General features: G+C 37.5%; 5 protein-coding genes across 5 annotated transcripts; 2 read left to right on the forward strand and 3 right to left on the reverse strand.

Annotated features, from left to right (window-relative positions):
• Window positions 1-615: 615 nt before the first annotated feature.
• LOC116293213 (myosin regulatory light chain 12B) lies at window positions 616-2,055 on the reverse strand. The gene has a single exon (XM_031700614.2). It carries the CDS (start codon window positions 1,905-1,907, stop codon window positions 1,077-1,079), a length of 831 nt encoding a protein of 276 aa, XP_031556474.1. The 5' UTR covers window positions 1,908-2,055; the 3' UTR covers window positions 616-1,076.
• Window positions 1,940-3,199, reverse strand: LOC116293215 (myosin regulatory light polypeptide 9). The gene has a single exon (XM_031700616.2). The coding sequence runs from the start codon at window positions 2,987-2,989 to the stop codon at window positions 2,477-2,479; it is 513 nt and encodes a 170-aa protein (XP_031556476.1). The 5' UTR covers window positions 2,990-3,199; the 3' UTR covers window positions 1,940-2,476.
• A 394-nt stretch (window positions 3,200-3,593) lies between these two features.
• LOC116293221 (cobalamin trafficking protein CblD) lies at window positions 3,594-15,417 on the reverse strand. The gene is made up of 6 exons (XM_031700624.2): window positions 15,214-15,417; window positions 7,665-7,803; window positions 6,502-6,743; window positions 5,677-5,898; window positions 4,634-4,720; window positions 3,594-4,221 (listed from the first exon to the last, which is right to left on the reverse strand). The coding sequence occupies exons 1-6, from the start codon at window positions 15,223-15,225 to the stop codon at window positions 4,027-4,029; spliced, it is 897 nt and encodes a 298-aa protein (XP_031556484.2). The 5' UTR covers window positions 15,226-15,417; the 3' UTR covers window positions 3,594-4,026.
• LOC148906880 (uncharacterized) lies at window positions 9,406-11,235 on the forward strand. The gene is made up of 3 exons (XM_089036309.1): window positions 9,406-9,853; window positions 10,477-10,597; window positions 10,712-11,235. The coding sequence occupies exons 1-3, from the start codon at window positions 9,463-9,465 to the stop codon at window positions 11,037-11,039; spliced, it is 840 nt and encodes a 279-aa protein (XP_088892435.1). The 5' UTR covers window positions 9,406-9,462; the 3' UTR covers window positions 11,040-11,235.
• Window positions 15,418-15,868: 451 nt separating the features above from the next.
• Window positions 15,869-23,065, forward strand: LOC116293220 (uncharacterized). The gene is made up of 4 exons (XM_031700622.2): window positions 15,869-16,274; window positions 19,102-19,617; window positions 20,840-21,101; window positions 21,913-23,065. Exons 1-4 carry the CDS (start codon window positions 15,995-15,997, stop codon window positions 22,094-22,096), a joined length of 1,242 nt encoding a protein of 413 aa, XP_031556482.1. The 5' UTR covers window positions 15,869-15,994; the 3' UTR covers window positions 22,097-23,065.
• Window positions 23,066-23,242: the final 177 nt, after the last annotated feature.

A 23,242-nucleotide genomic window follows, 5' to 3' on the forward strand; every position in this document is an offset into this window, starting at 1 on the left:
TGTTATACCAATAAACCTAATGTACTACAGCTTCCTCTTGTGAAATATGGCAATATTTATTCTGTTTTTCCTCCAGAGTGGTGTCCACCCTTGCCTTTCTTGAAGCAGATCTCTGTCAAAGATTGAAACACGATACATCTTGTATAAAACTAAACACATATGCTGGCCAAACTAGCTTAGGATTTGATTTTGATTTGTAATTTATGCATTGTGTTTAAGCATTTATCTATAATTATCAACCTCATGGTAAGGTGAGAGATATATTACTATCATCACCACAACAGACGCTTTAAAGTCATAAGTGCAATAAAAGCTCCTAATATCAATGTACGATTAATGAAATGTAGAGCAGATATATTCATACATCAAAGTGACAATAAAAGTGATTTTTAAGATATGATCCACCATCGTCTGACTATAATTAGAAAGTGAAAACCTTCTACATATTAGGTAGGATTCTCCTAGGTTATCTATCATCACCTTGAGCCAATATGAGAAGAACATTCTTAGGATTCAGGAAGGTTAATCTACAATTATATTGGTGTTATTTATAATACTCACACTACATCATATTATCTAAATACAATAAACACAAATCAATAACTTCAAATTACCAATGATTACTAAACAGTTTAATTGTTTTCTACAAAATTTATTTTACGTTATCAGAAATTATTATATTTTAAGGGTTTATTGGCCAATTAGCAAAATGATATACAGAAAGATATTATGAAAATAACGGATGCCTTTATAAGTGCTGTGCAAACATGAAAGAATAACTGTTTACAGTGAACAACTTATTGTTTGAAACGAAAGTTATTCATTGTAGATTCTGAATGAAGTGACATTCATTAGTTATTTGCTCGAGTAAGCTTTTCCAAGTGGAACCTTACAACGCCTAAAAGGATTATCCTAGCAAAGGGTCAGAGAAAATTCACAACTGTACGATTACACATGTATCTGCAGCACACAATTATTATCAGTAGGAATAGGAGCTTTACAATGCCAGTTAAGAGTTAGTAAAACAAATGATTGTTCTTTAATAAAAGTTCTTCAATCCTCCCATATTTTAAATATTAGTCATTATCATCTTTCTTGCCGTGCTTGAGGATACGTGTAAATGTGTTGTAATCCAAATAGCCTTCCTTGTCGATGGGAGCGTCTCGAAGGATATCATCTACTTGCTCTTCAGAAAATCGATCTCCCATCGTCATCATAGCCTCTTTAAGTACATCTTCGTGTATTTTACCACCGCCTTCTTCATCGAAGCAAGTAAAAGCGTTACGAATAACATCTTCTGGATCAGTGCCGTTTAGCTTCTCTCCGAACAAAGTTAAAAACATGGTAAAGTTGATGGGCCCAGGAGACTCGTTCACCATGTCTTCGAGGTACTTATCCGTTGGATCTTTACCAAGGGAGGCTAACATGTCGTGGAGATCTTCTTTATCGACAAATCCATCGTGGTTTTGATCAATCATATTGAATGCTTCCTTGAACTCCTGAATCTGGCTCTGGTCAAACATGGCGAACACATTTGAAGTAGCTCTGTGAGCCCTCTTTTTGGTTGGCTTCTTCGTTTTACGGCTAGCCATCTTGAAAAGGATAAACCTATCAACTTGAACTCGACCAGTTGATGGTTTCTCGTGTGAGAATTGATGAAGAAGAAGCAGATTATTAGATTTTTTAAGCTCCACTCCCCACAAAAGTAAAGTAGAGAGACGAAGCTCAATATTCACAATCTCCCGGATATGATTACGAATGCCATGAATGCATGACGTCATACAGCTCCACCTTGGACACTTGGTCACGAAAACTACAGTCACGCGGTACAATATAGGAAGCCAAAATATAATCATTTCCTCTGAGTAATAAAATAGTTGAAACACGACAGTCCTATTAGGGCCCATTACGCCTTAAAAAATGAATAATACTATCAATCAAAATTTAGTTCACAATATATTTTTGGTGCGTATATTCCTACCTATGACACCCCTTGCTTATTTTTGACGTAATTTATCTTAACTTTTATTCCAGTTGTAATAGTATATTTATAAGGCAATTTCTATAGTTACTTAAGATGGTCAAATGTAAATTTTTTTAAACGTTTAAACAATTAGCATAAATTAGGCTAAATTGAATATTTGTCTGTAAATTGAAAGCAGATTATTAGGCAGTTAGTGTGATTCCAATACCTTATACCTGTTTATAGACCTTAAAGAAAATAAAGCGAAGGTTAACGTTGATTCAGCTTTTGCTAATAGCTCATTAGGCTAGAGGCATTAGAAAATTAGAATGCTAAAAACAAACTCTTTTTCTATAAAAAGTTATAAGATGCTGTTGAGAAATGGGCTAGAAAAAGAATGAAAAAAACGATGGTTCTCAACTGATTAGTACCCAGGTGCTGTACAATAGTCCAGATTTACATTCAAATAAATTTCCACTCAAATACTGTAAAAACCTGTATTTTTAACCGTGTTTAGTCATTGTCATCTTTCTTGCCATGCTTGAGGATACGTGTAAACGTGTTGTAATCCAAATAGCCTTCCTTGTCGATGGGAGCGTCTCGAAGAATATCATCTACTTGCTCTTCGGAAAACCGATCTCCCATCGTCATCATAGCCTCTTTAAGTACATCTTCATGTATTTTACCCCCGCCTTCTTCATCGAAGCAAGTAAAAGCGTTACGAATAACATCCTCTGGATCAGTGCCGTTTAACTTCTCCCCGAACAAAGTTAAAAACATGGTAAAGTTAATGGGCCCTGGAGACTCGTTGATCATATCTTCCAAGAACTTGTCAGTGGGGTCTTTACCCAGGGAAGCCAACATGTCGTGTAGATCTTCCTTGTCCACAAATCCATCGTGATTTTGATCGATCATATTGAACGCTTCCTTGAACTCTTGGATTTGAGTTTGGTCAAACATGGCGAACACATTAGAGGTTGCTCTTTGGGCTCGCTTTTGAGTTTTTCTCGTTTTGCGACTGGCCATTTTGTCTCTTCGCAACTGTGACGAAATTTTCTCAGACTCGCTAGTTTTCAGAAAAGGAAATTTTGCCCCTATCAAGCAGTGAAATCTTCCTTAAATGAAGATTTCAGATGTATCTCCGAGATAACTAATACGCTGTCGAGATTTCTTGGATACGAGAATATGTGCAAACAAAAGCGAGGTAGAAATTGCCATAGGGGGGCGCGGCTATGAAGGAGGTAAAGACAATTAAATCCGACTCTACACGTAAGGTGTCAACAGGCTTAGTTTGTTCAAAAACACGACCTTTGGATTTGAAAAACAATAGCTTTTGCTACTGAAATAACAATTTATCTCGAGAAAATAGATGCCTTGGTATTAAAATGCTAAATGTTGTAGACTTTAGTGTTTTCAATATTGCACCTTTTTACCACTCATTAATAAAACTGATATAAATCCATCACTTCAAACAAACGCCGATGTTTAGAATAGATCAATATTGAATTAATTGACAGATAGCATAGTTAATATTCACAATGCACAGAGAAAGCTATAAATAGTTGAAGAAAGTAAACATTCACAGGAAATGACATATATAAATATTTTCGTCAGACAAGAAATTGAAAAATCATTTTGTCAGAGTTTTATTTTGTATATACTTTTAGTATTGTATCTTAAAGTTAACAATTTTTTACATTCTTAGCTCTTGGTGACTGACTGTAATATCAACATTGACTTTCTTTTCTTTCAATTCTTCTTATTGAAAATAAGTTGAAATCATAGGTACTTCGGATATTAAAAAATATAACTTCCTTAAGGTTGTCTTAGTTTGTTTTCTAGATGTGTCCCTTTGGGGTGATACATATGACAATGTAATAAAGTCCCTGACATATCCCATAGTGCAATACATAAGGTACCCTAAGGTATCCCATGATGGATGCAATACTCTAAGAGGTAGTCTGAAGTATACCATTACACCACTAGGACAATTTCCAAACTTTTTTTTTTTGCCTCCATTATTTTTCATAAGTTACTTTCTATATTATTGTGCTGTTCAGCTATCAGTTTTGTAAGGCTTGGCCCAAGATTTCACACTCTGCTGGTGCATTAGTAAAGATGCTGCCAACAAATGCATGTGTTCCCCAGAGATGGTGACTGATAGCTTTACAGCAGCCAAGATCAAGGACATCAAAGCCAAGATGGTTGAATCTATCATCTGTCTCAAACAAGGTGGAGTTGGTACGGGGGCCAAAGGACTGAAAATAAGTTGATGATAACATGATAAGTTTGTATTGGCAAAAATTAAGCAATCATGACTGGTTGCCTGGCATGTGAGAATAAAATAGTATAGAATGGGTGGGGTTGGTATTGGGACCATAGAACTGATATTATGTTACACATGATGAGTTTGTACAGATAAAAATTGAGCAATCATGACTGGTTGCCTGTCATGTGAGAATGAAATAGTATAGAATGGGTGGTGTTGGTATGGGAACCAGAGAACTGATATTATGTTACTTATGATAAATTGCCATGGATTAAAGTTGTGCGATCTGATTTTTTGTCTGGAATGTAGGAATCACATATTATAGAGTAAATAGATTTAGAAGATCCAAAATTCAATCAAACATTAGGTCTAAAGTTAAGAACTGTGTTATGGCTACTTACAGCTGTGCCTGATGATGGGTCAATAAAGTCTGCCCAATAACCAGCTGCAGACAAGTTGCCACAAATCTCTTTAGCACTCTCAACAAACTGATGGTAAAAAGAAAGTTGCAATATGGAAAATTATTGGTTTGCAAGGTTTTGATATTGATTGATTGATTGAAGACTTTATTTAATGAGGGTGACACATGACAGTAATTTTGTTAACTGATTAACTTGTGACCCTCGAGTTTTTTTTTTGGAATGGGCACTGAAGATGGTCGTCACCAGCGTCTTCAGTGGATCTTTTACGTCCACCTTATACAGGGTTATATAGTGAAGACAGACGGGGCCTATGGTTTTAAGTCCTTGTCCGAGAAGACTTGAAGGTCTAACCATATGCAGATATAATTACAAAGGCAGCACCTTCTCCTCAGTTATTTTAAGACCCGGCTGGTGTTTGAACCACGACCTTCCGCACAACAGACAGAAGCTCTTACCAACTGAGCTAACTGGGTGGCAGATATCAAGGACCTGTGATGGTATTCCACTCACTTTGCACTTCACGATCCTGAACTATGCATCACATGTAAAGTTTTTTCATGCTCTCACTATATTTTCTTCTAAATTTGTAATGCAACTACAGCAATTCCATGCATGTTGTCAAGTGGCAGTTAACATTTACCATTTGTCTTACTATGATTATAAGGCAATAGAGAAAGCAGTCATGTAGGGATAGCGTGAGGATGGCAAGACCAGGGCAGCTATGCTATGATGAAGATGCAAGTGCATTCAAAAGCTTTTTGTATATGCCCCGTCATTCTTGCAATTGCTGTTTTCTCTAAGACTATCTAAAATTAGTAAAAGGACCAACTGTTTTTCTAGTGAGGATGGTAATACCAAGGATGATGCCGCACTCATGAAAAATGGTTTTCAAAACATGCTCACATTATCTTTTTGGCATCATTGTCTGAAGGCTTGTCAATGCATAAGTTCTCTAGTAAAATCATGTAACCAGCATTTTCCCTTTCCTTTCCCTTACATACTGTAACAAATTTAAAACTTACATTCTTCATTAAGGCTTCTCGCTCTTCTTGAACCTCCATTGACCAGGTGCTCATGTCATTCTTAGAGTGCTGACTAACACTTATTACTGTTAGTTCACCTGGTTTAAGAGTTTTTTCTGGGAAGAGCTCCATGAAACCACGATGAAGAATTTTAGGGCAGGTCTGTATGGTGCATTCCACTGTCCCAATCTGTTCCTTGTTAACTTCTTGTTTTTCACTAGCCTATAATGATAAATGAATGAATGTAACCACACAGCTGTAGCATACACTATTGGCTTGGTTTTCTATTTAGAGAATGTTTTTGCACCAAGTGGCCTCACTATACTGGGATTTTTGATTGAGCTTGGAATGCTTTGCTATTTGATCTCATAACTATATGTTTTTATTCAGTACCTTTTTTTAACTAATAGCTAAAGTGTTCCAAGCTCAACTGAAAATTGCAGCATTATGGTGTTGACCAGTTGGAGTTGGGTCCACAGGGCTACAAATTATGGTTGATTAATAGACAGTGCCCCGACAAAAATGGCAATTGTCCAGACAAAAATGACACTTGTCCAGACAAAAATGGCACTTGTCAAGATAAATACTTCTTGTTTCCAGTCCTCTTAATGCAGTTTGTCTGAGCAATATCCATGTGGCTGGCCATCATTATGTCTGGCCAGTGAACAGCAATTATCTTTAGCCCTGGGTCAAGGAAGAGGCCATATCTTCATTACAGGTTTGTATGCAGTACAAAAACAACTAGGGAAGTAGTGGTCACTAGCACATTACTGGTAAACAAACCAATGATTCTCTTTACTTCTGTCAAGATGAAAAGCTACTCACTGTTGCCGAGTCCATTCCTTCTTCCTCAAGGTCGTTTAGGAAAGATCCAAGAGATCTAAGTTTTTGAGAATCCTCAGCATTTACTTCAAGGAAAACATCGACAAGGTTTCTTGTAGATAAAGGGGTAGTTATATCATCCTCTTTCTTGTCCACTGGAATACCCATATTACCAGGCAGAGGAAACCTTGGATCTTTTTGTGCAAATGGCCCAAGTCTCTTTTCTGACCACTGTTGTCCAGTTACTAGAATAAAGATAGTGGTGACATATGAGATATACGAGCCTATACTCCAGTTTGGAATTCTCTTTTCTACATGGTTGGCCTCAATTTTGTATGGAATTATACACCGAATCGAAATATGGCGACCAATTTGAATAACTATTGTTCTGCACTGACAAGCGACTGACTAGCCTCGTGTTCACATGGAAACACAAAAGCATTTTCACATGTATGAGAGGCTAGTCAGTCGCTAGTCATTGCAGAACAATAGTTATTCAAATTGGTCGCCATATTTCGATTCGGTGTATTTGGAATATTTATGCATTTCAATGAAGGTCTGTGGAATATCAAAGTGTTTGTATCGTTGAAGTTGTACATTCTTTACCTTATCATTGGTATTTGTGGGTATTTAGTCACTGAAATGAGGTTACCCTGATTAAATGAGTCTGTGATCAAGGAACACAGAGATATCTGACTAATTTGAAAATGGTCTATTTTAGCCTACTGTAGATGGGTATTTAAAATTTATTTCCAGCATTTTTTAAAGCATTTCTGTCAGAGCCTAAATATCTTACACTGGCAGCCATTGACACCTGATTAGATTCATCCTGATAAACAAAGATATAAATTTATTTATCATACACCTGTTTCAAAAAGCGATGTTGGTCGGAGATTTGAAATTTGAAATGTGAGACTGAGCAGCAGACTGCGAAGTTAAATATTTTCAATACCCAACAATGTAATTTCCTTTTAGATTGGAATATGACTTCAGCACAACCTCTAAGTTAGGAATGTAATTTTTCTTATTTTCACCAGAAAACATAAAAGCACAAAAATTCTGTTTAGTCTCAGATTGCCCATTTCAGATACAGTTCTCTGACTGACATTTTGTTTTGGAAATAGGTGTATACATAGATTGATTACATGTTATGGTAAGAAGCTTACTCTTTTTGTCCCTATGGCTAGCAGTTCCAATACTAGATGTGCTCAGCTGCATATATGCCACCATACTTGATCTTGTCTGGTTTACAACAGCTCTTAAGTTGGGAAAATACCAGACGGCACGGCTTGTTTTGCTCAAAGCCTAATAGTGATATTAACATAATATTAATTTATTGGTAGTATGGATGATCTATGGTACTAAGGCATCATCCTATCATCAATGCAAGGCTTGTGGCAAAGGAATTGAGTTCATTAATTGATGTTTTGTTCTCTCCAAGCAACAATGGTTTTTCACTGGAATTTTCGGTTTTTCTCCCTTGACATGTGAGAGTTGTGTGTAGAGAATATCTGAATGTAGTACAAAGTGTGTATGGAGGACACATGGCTTCAAAAGCCTCTAGCTTTAAGGCCTACCATGTATTAACAAAAAATATTATTATCATTATGCATCATAGAAGCATAAACAGGGAATGATCCATTTTACAGTTCTGTTCAGTGACCATGAATAATAGTTCCAAGACGAGGCCTGAGTTGCTGCACATGATAAACTGTAGTTTTGCTTTGCAACTCCAACTTCAACATGCAATTATTATTCGTGGTCACTGAACAGAACTGTGAAATGGAGTATTCATAGGTCCATAGGTCACATCATGTCTCATTTGGATTTTTACAATGACAAGTTCATAGACTAGCAATTTTTTTGACAAATTAAGAGGCTGTGCACGTAAAAACCGACCGGTGGGGTCGGACTCAAAAAATCGATTTCCCTGATTTTTTGCTCATTTGTAGGGTTTTACCATAGAATAACCAGAATGTATTTTTTATGTTTTCATTGTTTTTATTTCCCAAGAAAATGAGCTCCAAAGTTCGACCCAGCTTGGAGGCTCAAATTAGCATCAATACAAGGGCTTCAAAACTCGTTGCGGAGCAAGGTTTTCTTCTTACATTATGAACAAATAAGCCAAGAAAACTTTATATCAATCATATGAGAACGATTTTGTGCAAAAATATTGACCTTTTTCTCGATAACGAATTTCTGGCAAATTTTTGAACACAGTTTACTCGGCTCAACCTGGTTTTACCACTGGTCTTTAAATCGGAATATTTTAAAAGTGGCAAAGTTTCAAACCTAAAATTATACCAATTCTGATAGATCTAGCCCTATATTTCAACTTTATTGGAAAAAATTTGTCGGACAATGCAAAACGACTTTGCGAGGTTTCATTAAAGTTACTATATTTTGATCGTTTATTTAGCTGCCGAATCACTTCCGGTCTGTGAGTAAACAACAATTTACATATTTTGATCTCAAAAACAAGACAAAGTCACAAATAAATAAATTGTTTTGAGTGAATAAATAAAAAAGATAACTTAGGAAGAGAAATTGCCAAAGAATTACGCATTAGGCCTTCAATAACAGAAATTATAAACACTCACTGGCGAGACCACTGCCGTGATCCATTCTCCGTTGTATAAAAATCTCTCTCGACTACCACATCGCGAAGCAATTCCATAATAAAAAAAGGATAAATTTTGCCAGGAAAACATACGAAGTACTGAAATAGTAGCAGTAGCAAGTTAAAGTTAAAGCATGAATTCGTCTTTAAAGTTAAAGCATGAACTCGTCTTTAAAAATCATTTAGAGCAATGTCTAATGGTCTCTCTGTGCAAGGCCAGCGAACAAGTCTGTCTGAAATAACTGTGCTTCTAATTATCTTGGCACCGCGCGTGCCGCCAAGCTGTAGCAAGTCAGTTCGAAAACTGCTGACCGAAGGCTGAGTTAAGGTTTTCGAAGTTTGCAATGGCGACTACATGTTCCTTCAAAAACAATACTTTTCTTAGAGACTGTGGACCATCCCGTGGTCATACGGAAGTACTATTCTTAAACACATGTCGTGATGATGTAAAAGGTAATCTTCAGAGCTGTCACCTATCGCGCTCTGACTTGATAGAATATGAATTGATTTTCCAGAGGGCCGGTTTAGAAAACATATCTTCTGATGCAACAAAGACCTTCCGTGTTTGTCCTCGTCACAGATATGGACTGGGAAAGTTTTGGAGACCACCTAGATCATGTCAGTATCCAGCTCACAGTGGTTTGTCATCTATAGTCAAAGGACGCGATGTCATTGGCCAGGACATCTCGAGAGAAATTACCAACCTGTTTGGAATGACAGTTCCACTAGGATCACGTAATTATATCATTTGAATGAAATGCAGTTGTCAAACTATTGAATGCTAGTTTGTTGAATTACATGATTTACTTGCTATTTCATTAGTCGAAGTCATCTCGAATAAATAGAATTTATTATGGGAAACGACTAGGTAACAGTCTACTGAGGGGTGTGAGGTTTTGGGAGGGGGGTGGAGGGGGTGAGTGTGAGCGTGAGGCCAGGAGTGATTGGGGAGGGGGGGGGGACGACCTTATCTCAATAAGTATCTACCTAAGATTGAAATCTATTGAATTGTTCAAAATTTTGACAGGATCACTCTATCATTCATTCATAAGGGTGTAAAATAGGAATTTATTCACTTTTGGCTAGCGGCATCGGAAATATCCCTGAATCCGCCCACGAAAAGTATGAAAAAAGCGGGTAGTCTGCAGAAATTGTGACACTCATGCAGTTGTCCCGGGGGGGGGGGGGGGGGGGGCTATGTAAGAGACTAGCGTGGGAAAAAGTGGGGGGGGGGGGGGCTAATATTGGAAAATATAAGAGAATAGTATGGAAAAAGGTAAAAGGTGGGTGGGAGGGGGGGCAAACCCCACCCTCTGTGCGGCCCCGGAGTTCTTATAGAAAAATTTGCGTTTTAACAGCAATATGCTCTAGCTGTCGCAAAAAACACAAGAGAGAAGTCAAAAATCAACCCTTCCCTGCTTCTTCAGAGGATAAGAAAGAAATGTTCACCCCGGAGAAAGCAAATACCTATGTGCTACGGTAAGTTTTCGTTTGTTCGTTTGTTTTCTTTTCGAGTGTTTGTTTGTTTTTTATTTATTTATGTTTGTTTGGTTTGAAGATTACTCCTTACGTATTTACTGATCAATTTGTTAGGAATCGCCCAGGTTCACAGTATAGAGAAAGTTTTACTGGTACGCCAACACCCATGAAAAGACGTGATCCTTGTTGGACACCTAGCAGCATGGCTGATGACGACATCTTGGAGTCAGAAGGAAATATCAACCAGAGCGTCGTAGATCAAGAGGTACTTGATTTGTACAACCAAGGTGTGGCATCACTAGCATCTAAAATATGTCTAGATTTTTCACCACTGCAGTCTCGCACAAAAACCACATGGGAAGATACCAGAGAAAATCTTTGCAAGGTCTCGATAACACGGCGGCAGAGGGAGCTGTTGGATTTGATTCGCTCGAGAAAATAGTAGATGATCTGGAATCTTTAGGGGCTTCAAAAACCTGGTGCTGTGACACGAAGAAGCTTCTGAATGAGTGCAAACGCTATCTAAAAACTGATTATTATCGAGTACACTGCCAGGATAGTCATTCATGTTGTCCTGATCACTGTCGTGACTACGCTCTAAGCGACGAAAAGGATAAAGCATTTAGTGCTACATGCAAGCAGACTCACAACGTTCAGTGTGACAAGTGCAACTCACTGAACTCAGTTCTGAAAGATGTCGAAAATCAAATCAAAAATCCTTCCATTTCATTTTACAGTGACGATCAGCAAGAAGACCTACTACATGACTGGAAAAAGAGTAAAGAGAGCATCTACAACTGGAAGTCCCACATACTTAGATCAATAAATCAAGAAAGTGCAAAGCAAAGGGTTCTTCAAAACCTGAAACCCAACGAGGCTTTGATAATTTTCGACTAGTGGGCAATGAAATTCCAGCAGATGAAATGTCGAGAGAAACAATCAGACTGGTATGGAAAACGTGGACTAAGTTGGCACATTAGTACCATCGTCTTGAAACCTGAAGAAAGTAGTGAAGATGTTGAAGTCCAAACGTACGCTCACCTCTTCTACAAGTGCACCCAAGACTGGTATGCTGTCCTCTCCATCATTGAAGATCTTCTTGGCTGGCTCAAGTCTAACATCCAGCCTTCAATATCTCACGTTTTCTTAAGGTCAGACGAAGCTGGTTGTTACCACAACAATTTCTTAGTTGCAGCTTTGCATGGTATCAGTGAGAGGACTGGAGTAACTATAAAGCGGTTTGATCACTCCGAACCACAAGATGGCAAGGACATGTGCGATCGCATATTATGCCCTATGAAGACGGCTGTTGGAACCTTCTGCAACGAGGGTCATGATATAAGCAATGCGAGTGACATCAGGACTGCTTTGCTCAAACGACCAGTTAAAGGAGTCTCAGCTGCCGTTTGCTCCGTTCAAGAATCAAACAAGACACTCAAGGTGAATAAGTTGGATGGCTTCAGTAAATATCACAATTTCGCCTTTGAGAAAGATGGTGTGCGTATTTGGAAATGCCATGGGATAGGATCAGGAAAGCTATAGTCTCTTATAAATCGTTGACGCAATTATCTCAAGAAGCAACGTCAAGTTGAGCAGCCATTTTTTAACATCAGTCAATCAAGAGCTCTAAAGTCGAAAGCCGAAGACCTATCAGAATCCAAAGAGACATCTCTAAACCTTCTTTGTCCACAGCCTGGATGTGAAAAACTATTTGCTACCTTTGCTGATCTGGAACTGCACATTGATGTTGGTGATCATGCTGAGAAAGAAAGGAAAGAGACAGTAAGTGTCTATGATACGATTAGAAAGAGGTGGGCGAGTAGATTCACTACCATGCAGATTGAAAGAAATAAGACGAGGCTTCAAACAAGCAGTACATTAGAAACTTGCACTCAAGTTCAGGGAACAGCAAGTAGTGTTGCGCAAGGATGGGCCCTACATAAAGTACGAGGTGGAGGAACACAATTTTCTCAAAAGGTAAGAGATTGCTACTTGACAAGCAAGTTCGACCTTGGCGAGAAAACAGGTCAGAAATGCGACGCAGACCAAGTAGCAAAGGATATGCGGAATGCAAAAACCGTTGACAACCAAAGAATGTTCAAGAGAGTTGAATGGCTGACAAAGACGCAGATCAAAGGCTTCTTTTCTCGTTTAGCTTCATCGAGGCGAAAAGGTACAAGAGTGGTTGCAACACCTACCTCTGTAGAAGATGAAGAAGAGGAAATTAACGATCAGGAACGCTATGAAGTCATTGAGGAAGTGCTGGAGGAATTAGGCGTTAGACATCCTATCGTTTACGACGTTTACAATCTCTGTAAATATTACGAAGACGACCTCCTTTCTTCCTTTAATGTTAGTATGCTGCGATACATCTGCCGGCACTTTGACATTCCATTCAAGTCAAGAGATCTCAAGAAAGTTCTGTTAGAAAAAGTGGCGGGAATGGTCAAGGAGTGCTCTTGTTGCAACTGACTGCCGATTTTTTTTTTTTTTTTTTTTTTTTTTACGAATGTCTCATCTGTCAAAGATCGAAAACCTCATCGAAAGCCGCCATTGTAAAACGCCTGCAAGCATCTAGCAGGGCGGTGTCTCCATACCTCCAGTGCCGAGTCCCCGTGCGGTATGAAAAAGGTCTATTCTAATAGTTGTTCAGTACTAAAACAGTCACAAGGGCGGATCCAGGGTTTTTTGAAGGGGGGGTCTCAGGGGTAAATTTTGTGGGCAAGGGAATCCCAGTCGCATTTTTACCACAGGAAGCCCATTTGACCTCAGGAATGACAGGGGGGTCGCGACCCCCCCGACCCTCCCCCTGGATCCGCCCTTGAGTCAAGTGAGTTGCCCTAGTCGTAATAGAGCGTTTTCGTATGACTGTGAAAAGCTCACGAAACGAACGCAGTGAAGACAGCGTTCCCAAAAATGAAAAATCAAGAATCACGTTCGCTGCAAGTCTTGGCTTTATCCAATCAAATACGGCACACATGTAAAAAAAAAAAAAAAAAAGGCGGACACATCCACTAAAGCGCTAAGACATGTAAGCGGTATGGGCAAGACACAGCACTGAACCTTTCAGTAACAGTCATATGAAATATGTCCTATTGCCATTGAATGCGAACCTCAAACCTTTTGATCTCTCACTTGTCGATTTACTTAAAATTGCATTTCAACAGCACCCAATCTGGAAATTTAGTATGCTGGGATTTCCCGACCCCTAACTAACAAAAAAGAAAAAGAAATAGAAGACTGGAGGAAAAAAATTATTCAATCTAAAATCCTACTCAAGATAAAAATGTATTATTCATAAAATTTCAGTTCTTTGTTTGACTTGATCAATAATTTTATTTATCGTTACTGCTGCATAAAGTGGATTAAGTAGAACAATATGAAAATTAAAAGCTAGTATGGACTGCTGTAAACTTCGAGGGTAAAAACGTCAAAGAAAATGCCGGTTGGCACGCGCGGTGCCAAGATAATTAGAAGCACAGTTATTTCAGACAGACTTGTTTGCTGGCCTTGCACAGAGAGACCATTAGACATTGCTCTAAATGATTTTTAAAGACGAGTTCATGCTTTAACTTTAAAGACGAATTCATGCTTTAACTTTAACTTGCTACTGCTACTATTTCAGTACTTCGTATGTTTTCCTGGCAAAATTTATCCTTTTTTTATTATGGAATTGCTTCGCGATGTGGTAGTCGAGAGAGATTTTTATACAACGGAGAATGGATCACGGCAGTGGTCTCGCCAGTGAGTGTTTATAATTTCTGTTATTGAAGGCCTAATGCGTAATTCTTTGGCAATTTCTCTTCCTAAGTTATCTTTTTTATTTATTCACTCAAAACAATTTATTTATTTGTGACTTTGTCTTGTTTTTGAGATCAAAATATGTAAATTGTTGTTTACTCACAGACCGGAAGTGATTCGGCAGCTAAATAAACGATCAAAATATAGTAACTTTAATGAAACCTCGCAAAGTCGTTTTGCATTGTCCGACAAATTTTTTCCAATAAAGTTGAAATATAGGGCTAGATCTATCAGAATTGGTATAATTTTAGGTTTGAAACTTTGCCACTTTTAAAATATTCCGATTTAAAGACCAGTGGTAAAACCAGGTTGAGCCGAGTAAACTGTGTTCAAAAATTTGCCAGAAATTCGTTATCGAGAAAAAGGTCAATATTTTTGCACAAAATCGTTCTCATATGATTGATATAAAGTTTTCTTGGCTTATTTGTTCATAATGTAAGAAGAAAACCTTGCTCCGCAACGAGTTTTGAAGCCCTTGTATTGATGCTAATTTGAGCCTCCAAGCTGGGTCGAACTTTGGAGCTCATTTTCTTGGGAAATAAAAACAATGAAAACATAAAAAATACATTCTGGTTATTCTATGGTAAAACCCTACAAATGAGCAAAAAACCAGGGAAATCGATTTTTTGAGTCCGACCCCACCGGTCGGTTTTTACGTGCACAGCCTCTTAAGGCTTTGAATCAATCTAGACATAGTATTTTTACGCCAAAGGAATTAGTCTTTCAAAAAACATTAAAGAAATAATTGATAAAGCTCTTTATCACTGTTTTTTCGTAGCATTCTTATTTACGTGCACAAAGGCACAACCACTAACCTTGGAAGCCATATTCTTTCGTCTTGGACGACGTTTTTACTTTGTTTTTTAATCGTTCAAGCAAGCTACAATATAGCCATATGTGCTACAGAAACAAATGTGTTTCTTTCTTATAGGTCAGTATCGAAGATAATACTGGGGAACTTAAGAAATTCAGGGAAAAACATGGAGCAAATTGTGAAATACTATGAAAATATTTCAGACTCTACCCATCATGCAACACTGTACTCTATATTACCCAGAATGCAAATGTTTTTTTTGTTTTTTTTTTTAATTTTAAAAAATATCGTAAATTTTCGTAAGGATTGATGTAAACATTGATAAAGGCTAGAATTTCCAAACATTTGATCAAAAAAAATCAGGCGTGTCGTTCCTTTAATAATTCATCCTTAAAACGTTTTAGATTTAAAAAATACTAGTATGTTGTTTTCTTAGAGTGACAGTAAATTCATTTATAATTATCGAGAAAAATCTAACTATTTCTTTGCAGTTGTTTTGTTTGTGGGAATTATTTTGGTCTAAGTGTGCTTCAGTCTCCTAGTCGGCTGTGCAAAGGCTGAAAAGGAGCTGAAAAGGGAGATTCCTGTGTAATTAGCCTCGATTTGATTTCGAGTCATCTAGGAACGCCTGTCAGGTATTAGCAGATAGAGACTGATTGTAATAATATACTAGTACACACAAATGGTAGCTGGCAGCTGATGGTACAACCATTGTTACATCATGAATAGCTACAAATTAACACTAAAAGTACATTCATAGCTGAAGCAGAAAGCCTAGTAACATGGCTTCCAATGTTAGTCGAAGAACTAACAAAAAGTCTAACTCCATTAAGAAAGGGGACGCTACTTCTAACCAACCAAAGACTAAGAAAAAATCCCACCCGGGAAAAGCCAAATATCTAGTCATATGTTTAGCCTTAATCGCCGTTGCTGTTTGCTTTATATATTTTTATCGTAGCTCTGAAAGCAAACCTTTAATGAAGTCGGACTCTCCAAAACAAAAAGGCAAACGAAGCTCCAAGTCTACAACATCAACAGACAAAACACGTTCGCCAACAAAAGGTAATATTGAAGTGGTCATTAAAAGTAATAGCATACGCTCTGCAAATATCTAGTTTAATAATCAGTTACTTTAGTTTGAATACAAAAGGGAGTTTATATACTTATCTAAATAAATTATAATCAAGGAGCTTAATCTTAATTTAAACACAGGGGAAAAAAACGGATTCCCAAATTGGGAATTTGTTGGGAATTTTCTTGAATTCCCAACGAATTCCCATCCAATTCCCAGAGAGAACGAAATTGGTAACGTGTCACTGATTCCCAATGTTAGTTTGTTGGGAATTTTGTTTTTCTATCGGGTATTCTTCGATTGCACGTTACATCATCGCTGCCTCTCGGGGGAGCGTTGGTGCCATTTAACAAAAGATTTCTCATTAGCATCCATTGTTAACAGCACCACAATGGCCGCCATGCTTTTGTCTTTTGAATCTCTTGGAAATGCTTGCAACCCATCAATTAGAAGGAAATTCCCAACAATAAATCCCAACGTTGGTGTATGAATTGGGAATTCAAGGAAATTCCCAACAATTCCCAATTTGGGAATCCGGGTTTTTTTTTCCTGTGAGAGTGGGTTGGGTGGGTTACCCTGAGCTTATACTCATTCGTAATGCAATTTTGATGGGATTATAACTGGGAGGGCTTATATTCATGGGGGGCTTACAACCAGGAGAAAAAGGGTATTGAATGAAGAGGAAATGGTCATTTCTTTCTCTCATATATGTTCTTGTCAATCTCTCATGTTTTATCAACAAGATAAACGAGATGAGCTTATAACTGTAAGGATATTTGTATTAGCAGACTAATGGGCTTATAACCAGGAGGGCTTATAACAAGGGGAATGATAACAAGTAGGCTTACGACCAGGGTTGTATGGTAGGCTTTAGGGGCAGATTTAGGGGATGGGCCGATGGGACTGCAGCTGGCCCCCCTTTTTTTTTGAAACAGCATATTAACAATTGTATTTGTATACAGTTTCTCCATACAGTCCAGCCCAACTTTTTCTTTGATTCCTGGATCTGCCCCTGGGCTTTGACCTAAGATTTTTTCAGGTGATCATTTGGGAGGTATATGAAATTTTGCTCTAATTTTCTCTGTATTTTGAGTGGGCTTTACAATTTTTTAGCTTTAAAAGTTGGGTGTGTTTAAAAAATTCAGTATTGCTCAGTTTCACTTTCATTTACCACTTTCTCACCTTTGTCTCATAACTCATTAATGATCCTCAAGGGTGCATTTTCAGAGTATATAGTAAAGGCACATTTGGGAAAAAATAAAACTATTACTGGTCAAAATCTCTCCAGCTGACACCATTTTTTGTTCTACAAATTTCCTTGTTAGGATTGATATGCGCTATAGAAGTTCCCATTATCATAATAATAAGACGGTTCTAGCACATCACAACTGGGTCCTGATGCCCTAACAGTCGGGAAAAACCAAAATAGAAAAAAATTATAAAAATACATAAAGACATAAGCAAGAAATCAAAAAACTCTACATAGATTAAGAACAAAAACTATATATTTACAGATATACTTGTATCCTATGATTATAAATAATACAAATAATTATTATAATTTTTGCAGTCAACCTTCCTGTGACTGGCAGACAACTGCTACTTGAAACACAGCATGGTTTCAGTGTTTCCATTATCTATTGAAATATACATTTTAGTGATATTTTATTTCAAGGAAACAAAAACTCTAGACATCAGGAAATGTTATGGTGATAAAAACATGAAAGCTCTCAGCTTTCTAGTTCTTATCCTATTTCAGTTTTATGAAAATTATCTTTCTTTGATTTTTTTAAATGCCAATTCCATACTAGACTAGGACTTCTATTTAAGACTTAATTTACAAAAAAATAAGTACCATTGTTCTCTCCTAGAAAGCTCTTTTCATTTCAATCTGCATTGTCTAAATATGTGTAGTATCATTGTTATATTGCTTGTTTTTCATCAAAAAGGATGTTTATTTAGGTAGTTTGTTTAAGAGTTAGGTACTTGGTAAATTTTCCTCTTCTAAAGCTCTTTTCACATTTTTATTATTAAAAAACAAACACAAAATTGAACTAGTTTACATATCCCTCATTTTATCAATGTGAAAATGAGTCTTGGCAATACAGGCCAAAGTTATAATTTCTCAGAATAAAATCGCAGATTGACTTCACCTTTCTTATATTATCAGAAATTTGGCAACTTTATTCATTCTGTTGAACTAGTTGGCTGTGAACCTTAGCTGTGTTTGACCAGTTGTTTGTGCACATTGAATGGATATATTAAAATTCTAACTTGAGAAATATTAAATTATGACACTGAACCTGTTCTTACTATCACTAGAAAGAAAATAGGTCTTGCTCCTAAGAACAAAACATTAAGGGATGAGAAAAAATTGCTTTTTTCAGGTGCTTATTTCATTTGGGTGTACTGTTTTACATTTTTAATTAAAGTAGAAATCAAAGAAATGGAAATTTGTTTTGTTTTTTCTTTTTTTCCCTTTCATTTCCGAAAAGGAATAAGCCTGAAGCGAGATGACGTTTCACCCTCGATTCTATATCATAATAGTTTTTAAAATTCTTTCATATTAAAATTTTTGATTCCTTAGAGAATACAGGAACAATAGTCATAATTAAAGAACAAAAGCAATGTGAAAAGGATTATGGTCTAGGGACGGGGGTAAAACGTCATCTCGCTTCAGGCTTATTGAGAATAAAAGCTTGGGTTGATGAGCCTTCATTGCCCCCTCCTATCACCCAAATTTAATTTAGGTTCTTTACCTTCAACATGAGTTCCCTATGGTCTTTTCCTCATGCATAATCTTCTTTCTTGTTCTAGATGATGCCAAAGAAATTCCACCAGAATTAAAGGATTTTAACGCATCAATCCAAAAAGAATTCAAGATCACTCCCATCAAGATCGAAGGACAAACCCTTAAGTTCCAAGAGCTGAAGTCAAACTTAAGTAGCAGCGTTAGAGCATATGTTATTGAGAACTTCCTGAGTGACTTTGAGTGCGACAACCTCATGAGGGTCCACAAGAAATACCTTGAAATATTCTCAAAGAATGATCCAATATTGTGTTTTGACAGTCTCCCGACACTTAAAAAAAACTTGAAAGAATTAAAGCTCAAATATAAAGTATCCAATAAAGATTTTATTGTTGGGACTACGTGCTTGAATGAATCATTTTCCAGTCAACTGAAACCTCATTTCAAGTGGAGTTACAGCACAGCCTTTTATCCCGGAGAAAATAAGTTTTCTACGGCTTACGCAGAGAGGATACAAGATGCGACGGGATTGAAACAACAAAATGGCGGGAAATTCCAGATTACGTCTTATCCCATTGGTGTTGGTAAGAATAGCAAGGGTGAGGGGAGGTGGGTGGGTGTCCAGTCCCTCTTTGGTAACAGCCGAATCACTTGAAATCTTGTTACAAAAACTTCGACTTTCATGGACAGTTTTTAACGAATTTAAACGATAATTCAAAGATGCTATTCGCTTTATAACAATGTATTTCGAATTTGAAACTGACTTCTTAGTGCGTTTTTGCTTAACGCGTCCTGCGCAACCCACTTTACTTTAAAAAACGCTTGATCTACCTTTGCGCATCAAATATAATACTCGATAATTATAGAGAATCTAACCCGAGGTTTCAATTTCAGTTTTTCGCAAGTGATATTGATATGATATCTCGAGGATCTGTACGCCTTATTTCATCTAGTCAAATGATGTTGAATTTATCGGCTTAAGACAGAAACATCCGATGCTCTTAGGCTAATGATAAAGTGGAGGAATTACTAAGGGATTAGAATACTTAGAATCAGATCAAAAACGCTAACGTTTTTTTGACATCATTGTGATATCAGTTGGGACAGATATGGAAATGTAACTAGAACTTGCGTCTTGAAAATTCTTGAAAGCTAGTGAATAAGCAACATCTAACGGGCCTAGGCATGATGAACAGTGATCCCTTAATCAAGACAGTTATCAATTATAAAAGCCGCATGGTAATTGCGCATCAATGCGTTGATCCCACCTTTAATTAGCGCGGGATTTTTCCTGGTTTTCCCGCCTTAGTACCTAAAATATCTAAATTTGATCTAGAACGGCAGGTGGACACTTAACATATTGCCAACTTGTGCGCTTAAACGTCCCCATAAAAGCCATCAAAGTGCTGTTTGGGTAAACAGAATAGTCCCCTTCACAGTTTCCTGCGCCATCTTGAACTGAGGTAGCCGTGCCTTCGCATCGAAGCGAGACGAACGGTGAGCTTGCAATCGTAGAGACCTTTTTTAACACCTTGGACAATTATTCACATGTCTCTATCATTGCAAGCTCACCGTTCATCTCGCTTCGATACAAAGGCACGGCTACCTTTCAAGATGCGCAGGGAACTGTTAAGGAGACTATTCCAGATTTTCACATAGATCCCTATCCCTCTCTTGATTTTCTCATGTTAGCAAAAGTATTCCTAGCAGGTTTTGCACTCTCTCGCTTATTCCCCGGGGGGGGGGGGGGGGGGAGCGGATGGGCAGCAACTGTACCATAGCAATAAAAGATTCTCTATTGTTTAGGTTACAAAAGTCACACAGACTGCATAGTGTATGAGAAAGGAAAAGGAGAGCTGCGAGATCGTTACGCAACTGTTCTGGTGTACTTACAAGACGTTGAAGAAGGTGGTGAGACCGAGTTTCCTCTCCTGGGTATCAAAGTCAAACCCAAAAAGGGACTGGCGCTAGTCTGGAACAGCATGGATCAGGACGGGAATTGCGAGCCATTATCGCTACATGATGCCAAGAAAGTTAAAAAGGGCCACAAATACATCATACAAAGATGGTAATTTGATTTGATTATATTTGTCCTTACTTAATGAAAGTGGGCGGGTCCGGGCCATGAGTTCCGTCAGAACATTGTAAAGGTCTTTCAGTCTTTGCAAATGTGCTTTATTTTGGTCACTATTCTGAATAACGCAGACAATGGATGCGGAGGCAAAAACATTTTTTTTATCGACCGCACTTTAGATCTCGCCCCGGCGCTCAATCAGCACCTTACACTCTCCTCGCCCTATTCAAAATTCTGCTCCACAGTCCCCTAATTACTAGATCAAACGAAATTTGTCTCATATTATCTGGAATGAGTCTCAGAAGAATATACTTCGAGGCCTCACATCTTTGTGGTTTTGGCATTTGTAGCTTCTATTAAGTGCCGCATGATACGAAGATTCAATTCCAGCTAAGATATTCCTTAAACCTGTAATAAGCTAGACAAACTCGATTGCTTTGAATAAACTAGATTATTATTCAAAACTGGTGGCAGACTGGCTCATGTATTTTCTATTTACTTGGTTACCAGGCCAACCCGTTATTAAAGTGAATAAATTATAGAAGTTTTAAAATGCTTCAGGCCAATTTTTTTGACATTGTTTCGCGAAAAGGTATTATTAATTCGATGGATATTAAATCGACTTATGCACACATCAATAGTGCTAAATTTGAAACGGTCTTTAACAGATCTTCTTTAGAGTAGCCTGCTCCCCAGGGGTGAAGGGCGTGGTCTGTAGCGCACGTTTTTTGGTACCCTCGTGGAAGTAAAAATAAATACAGGAAAAACAACCTAAAAACAGATGGTTATTTTCATATGATTGCAGGTACTATTACAAGAGCTTCCTGACCCTTGGCAAACGGCCACCGGAACCGTCCCTTCCTAAACGTAAACGAGAACAACCTAGAGTCTCTTGCGATGAATATGAGCAGGGTAGCTGTCGTTGGTACGACGAATGGAACTACGATCACATCAAAGAATACGCCGCTAATGTCAGAAACATGGCGTAAAATCAGCCACTTATGATCAACTAAATTATCGCTTTGTCTTTTGTTAATCCCTCGTTATTCTAAGTAACAACGTTTGGGCTAAATATGAACAAAACACTCTTGAAGCTTCCCGTCATATTTCTGTAAATCTGTCCGTTTTAGTTTTTAAATCTCATTCTTTACTAAAAGCCGCTCTATGATGCTAGCTCAGGTGTCACTCTAATTCATAGTTTTGTTTGAAAAACTTAAATGAGAATGGCAAACAAATGCATGTGTTTTATTGTTATGCAAATTTTTTTGATAATAGCTCTTGAAAAATAGGTTCTCGATTCTACGACCTATCTATAAGCATATTGATTTATTCGATAAATTTAACTCTTGCTGCAAGAAAACTCGTTTTGTGGAAAAGTCTTTACTAAAACGACAAGTTCTAGCAATTTAAGCGACGCAGAATTGAAGCTCTACGTTTCATTTTAAATTTTGCTCCGGACGCTATCGTCTTTTTAGGCTAGTCTTTCCTAGAACTTTCGTCTTTCGCGTATTATCAAGCCTGTCCGTCCTATCCTGGATTATCCTTTCCGGTCTACACGTTGTCGTAATATTGACTTTAGTCGTCTTACATTAAGCTTTAAAACTGGTCAATTTGCATAATAGTAAGGAAACAATCATTTACAGGCGCCTTCAGCATGACACATGCTGGAAACCAAAAACTCAAACACCCAAAGACCAATAAACATTCAGCTTATTTATCTTGACATTTTCATCAACCACGTTTCGTATTGTTTCCTAGAACAGTTGCCAGTCCTGAAGGCACTGACTGGGTTTATGCAAGCTAAAGGCTCTTATATATTTATTTTGACATCAGTGAATTGTCGTTCTTTTGTGTATTTTTAGGTCTCTTGTTACTAGAAAATTCTGTTTTTCATATTCTTTGTTTACGTAACATATTGCAATATTGGGGCCCTACAAGTAAAATTTCATATTATTCAATTGTATTTTTTTTTCATTTCACGGGTGGAAAAACTTATGGTACATTGACTATCTCTCAAATGGCTTTCCTTCTGAACCAATCAAAAGATGAGAAGCAGCACATTAGCCAACCACAGTGCTTGATTGTGGAAGCCATTTGAGGGTCAGAGCACTACACTTTTCCCACTCATTCAAGAT

The sequence above is a fragment of the Actinia tenebrosa genome, unplaced genomic scaffold (genome assembly GCF_029948245.1).
Source record: "Actinia tenebrosa isolate PJP-AT-01 unplaced genomic scaffold, QUT_ActTen_1.0 PGA_scaffold4__44_contigs__length_22323623, whole genome shotgun sequence".
Classification (NCBI taxonomy): Eukaryota; Metazoa; Cnidaria; class Anthozoa; order Actiniaria; family Actiniidae; genus Actinia; species Actinia tenebrosa.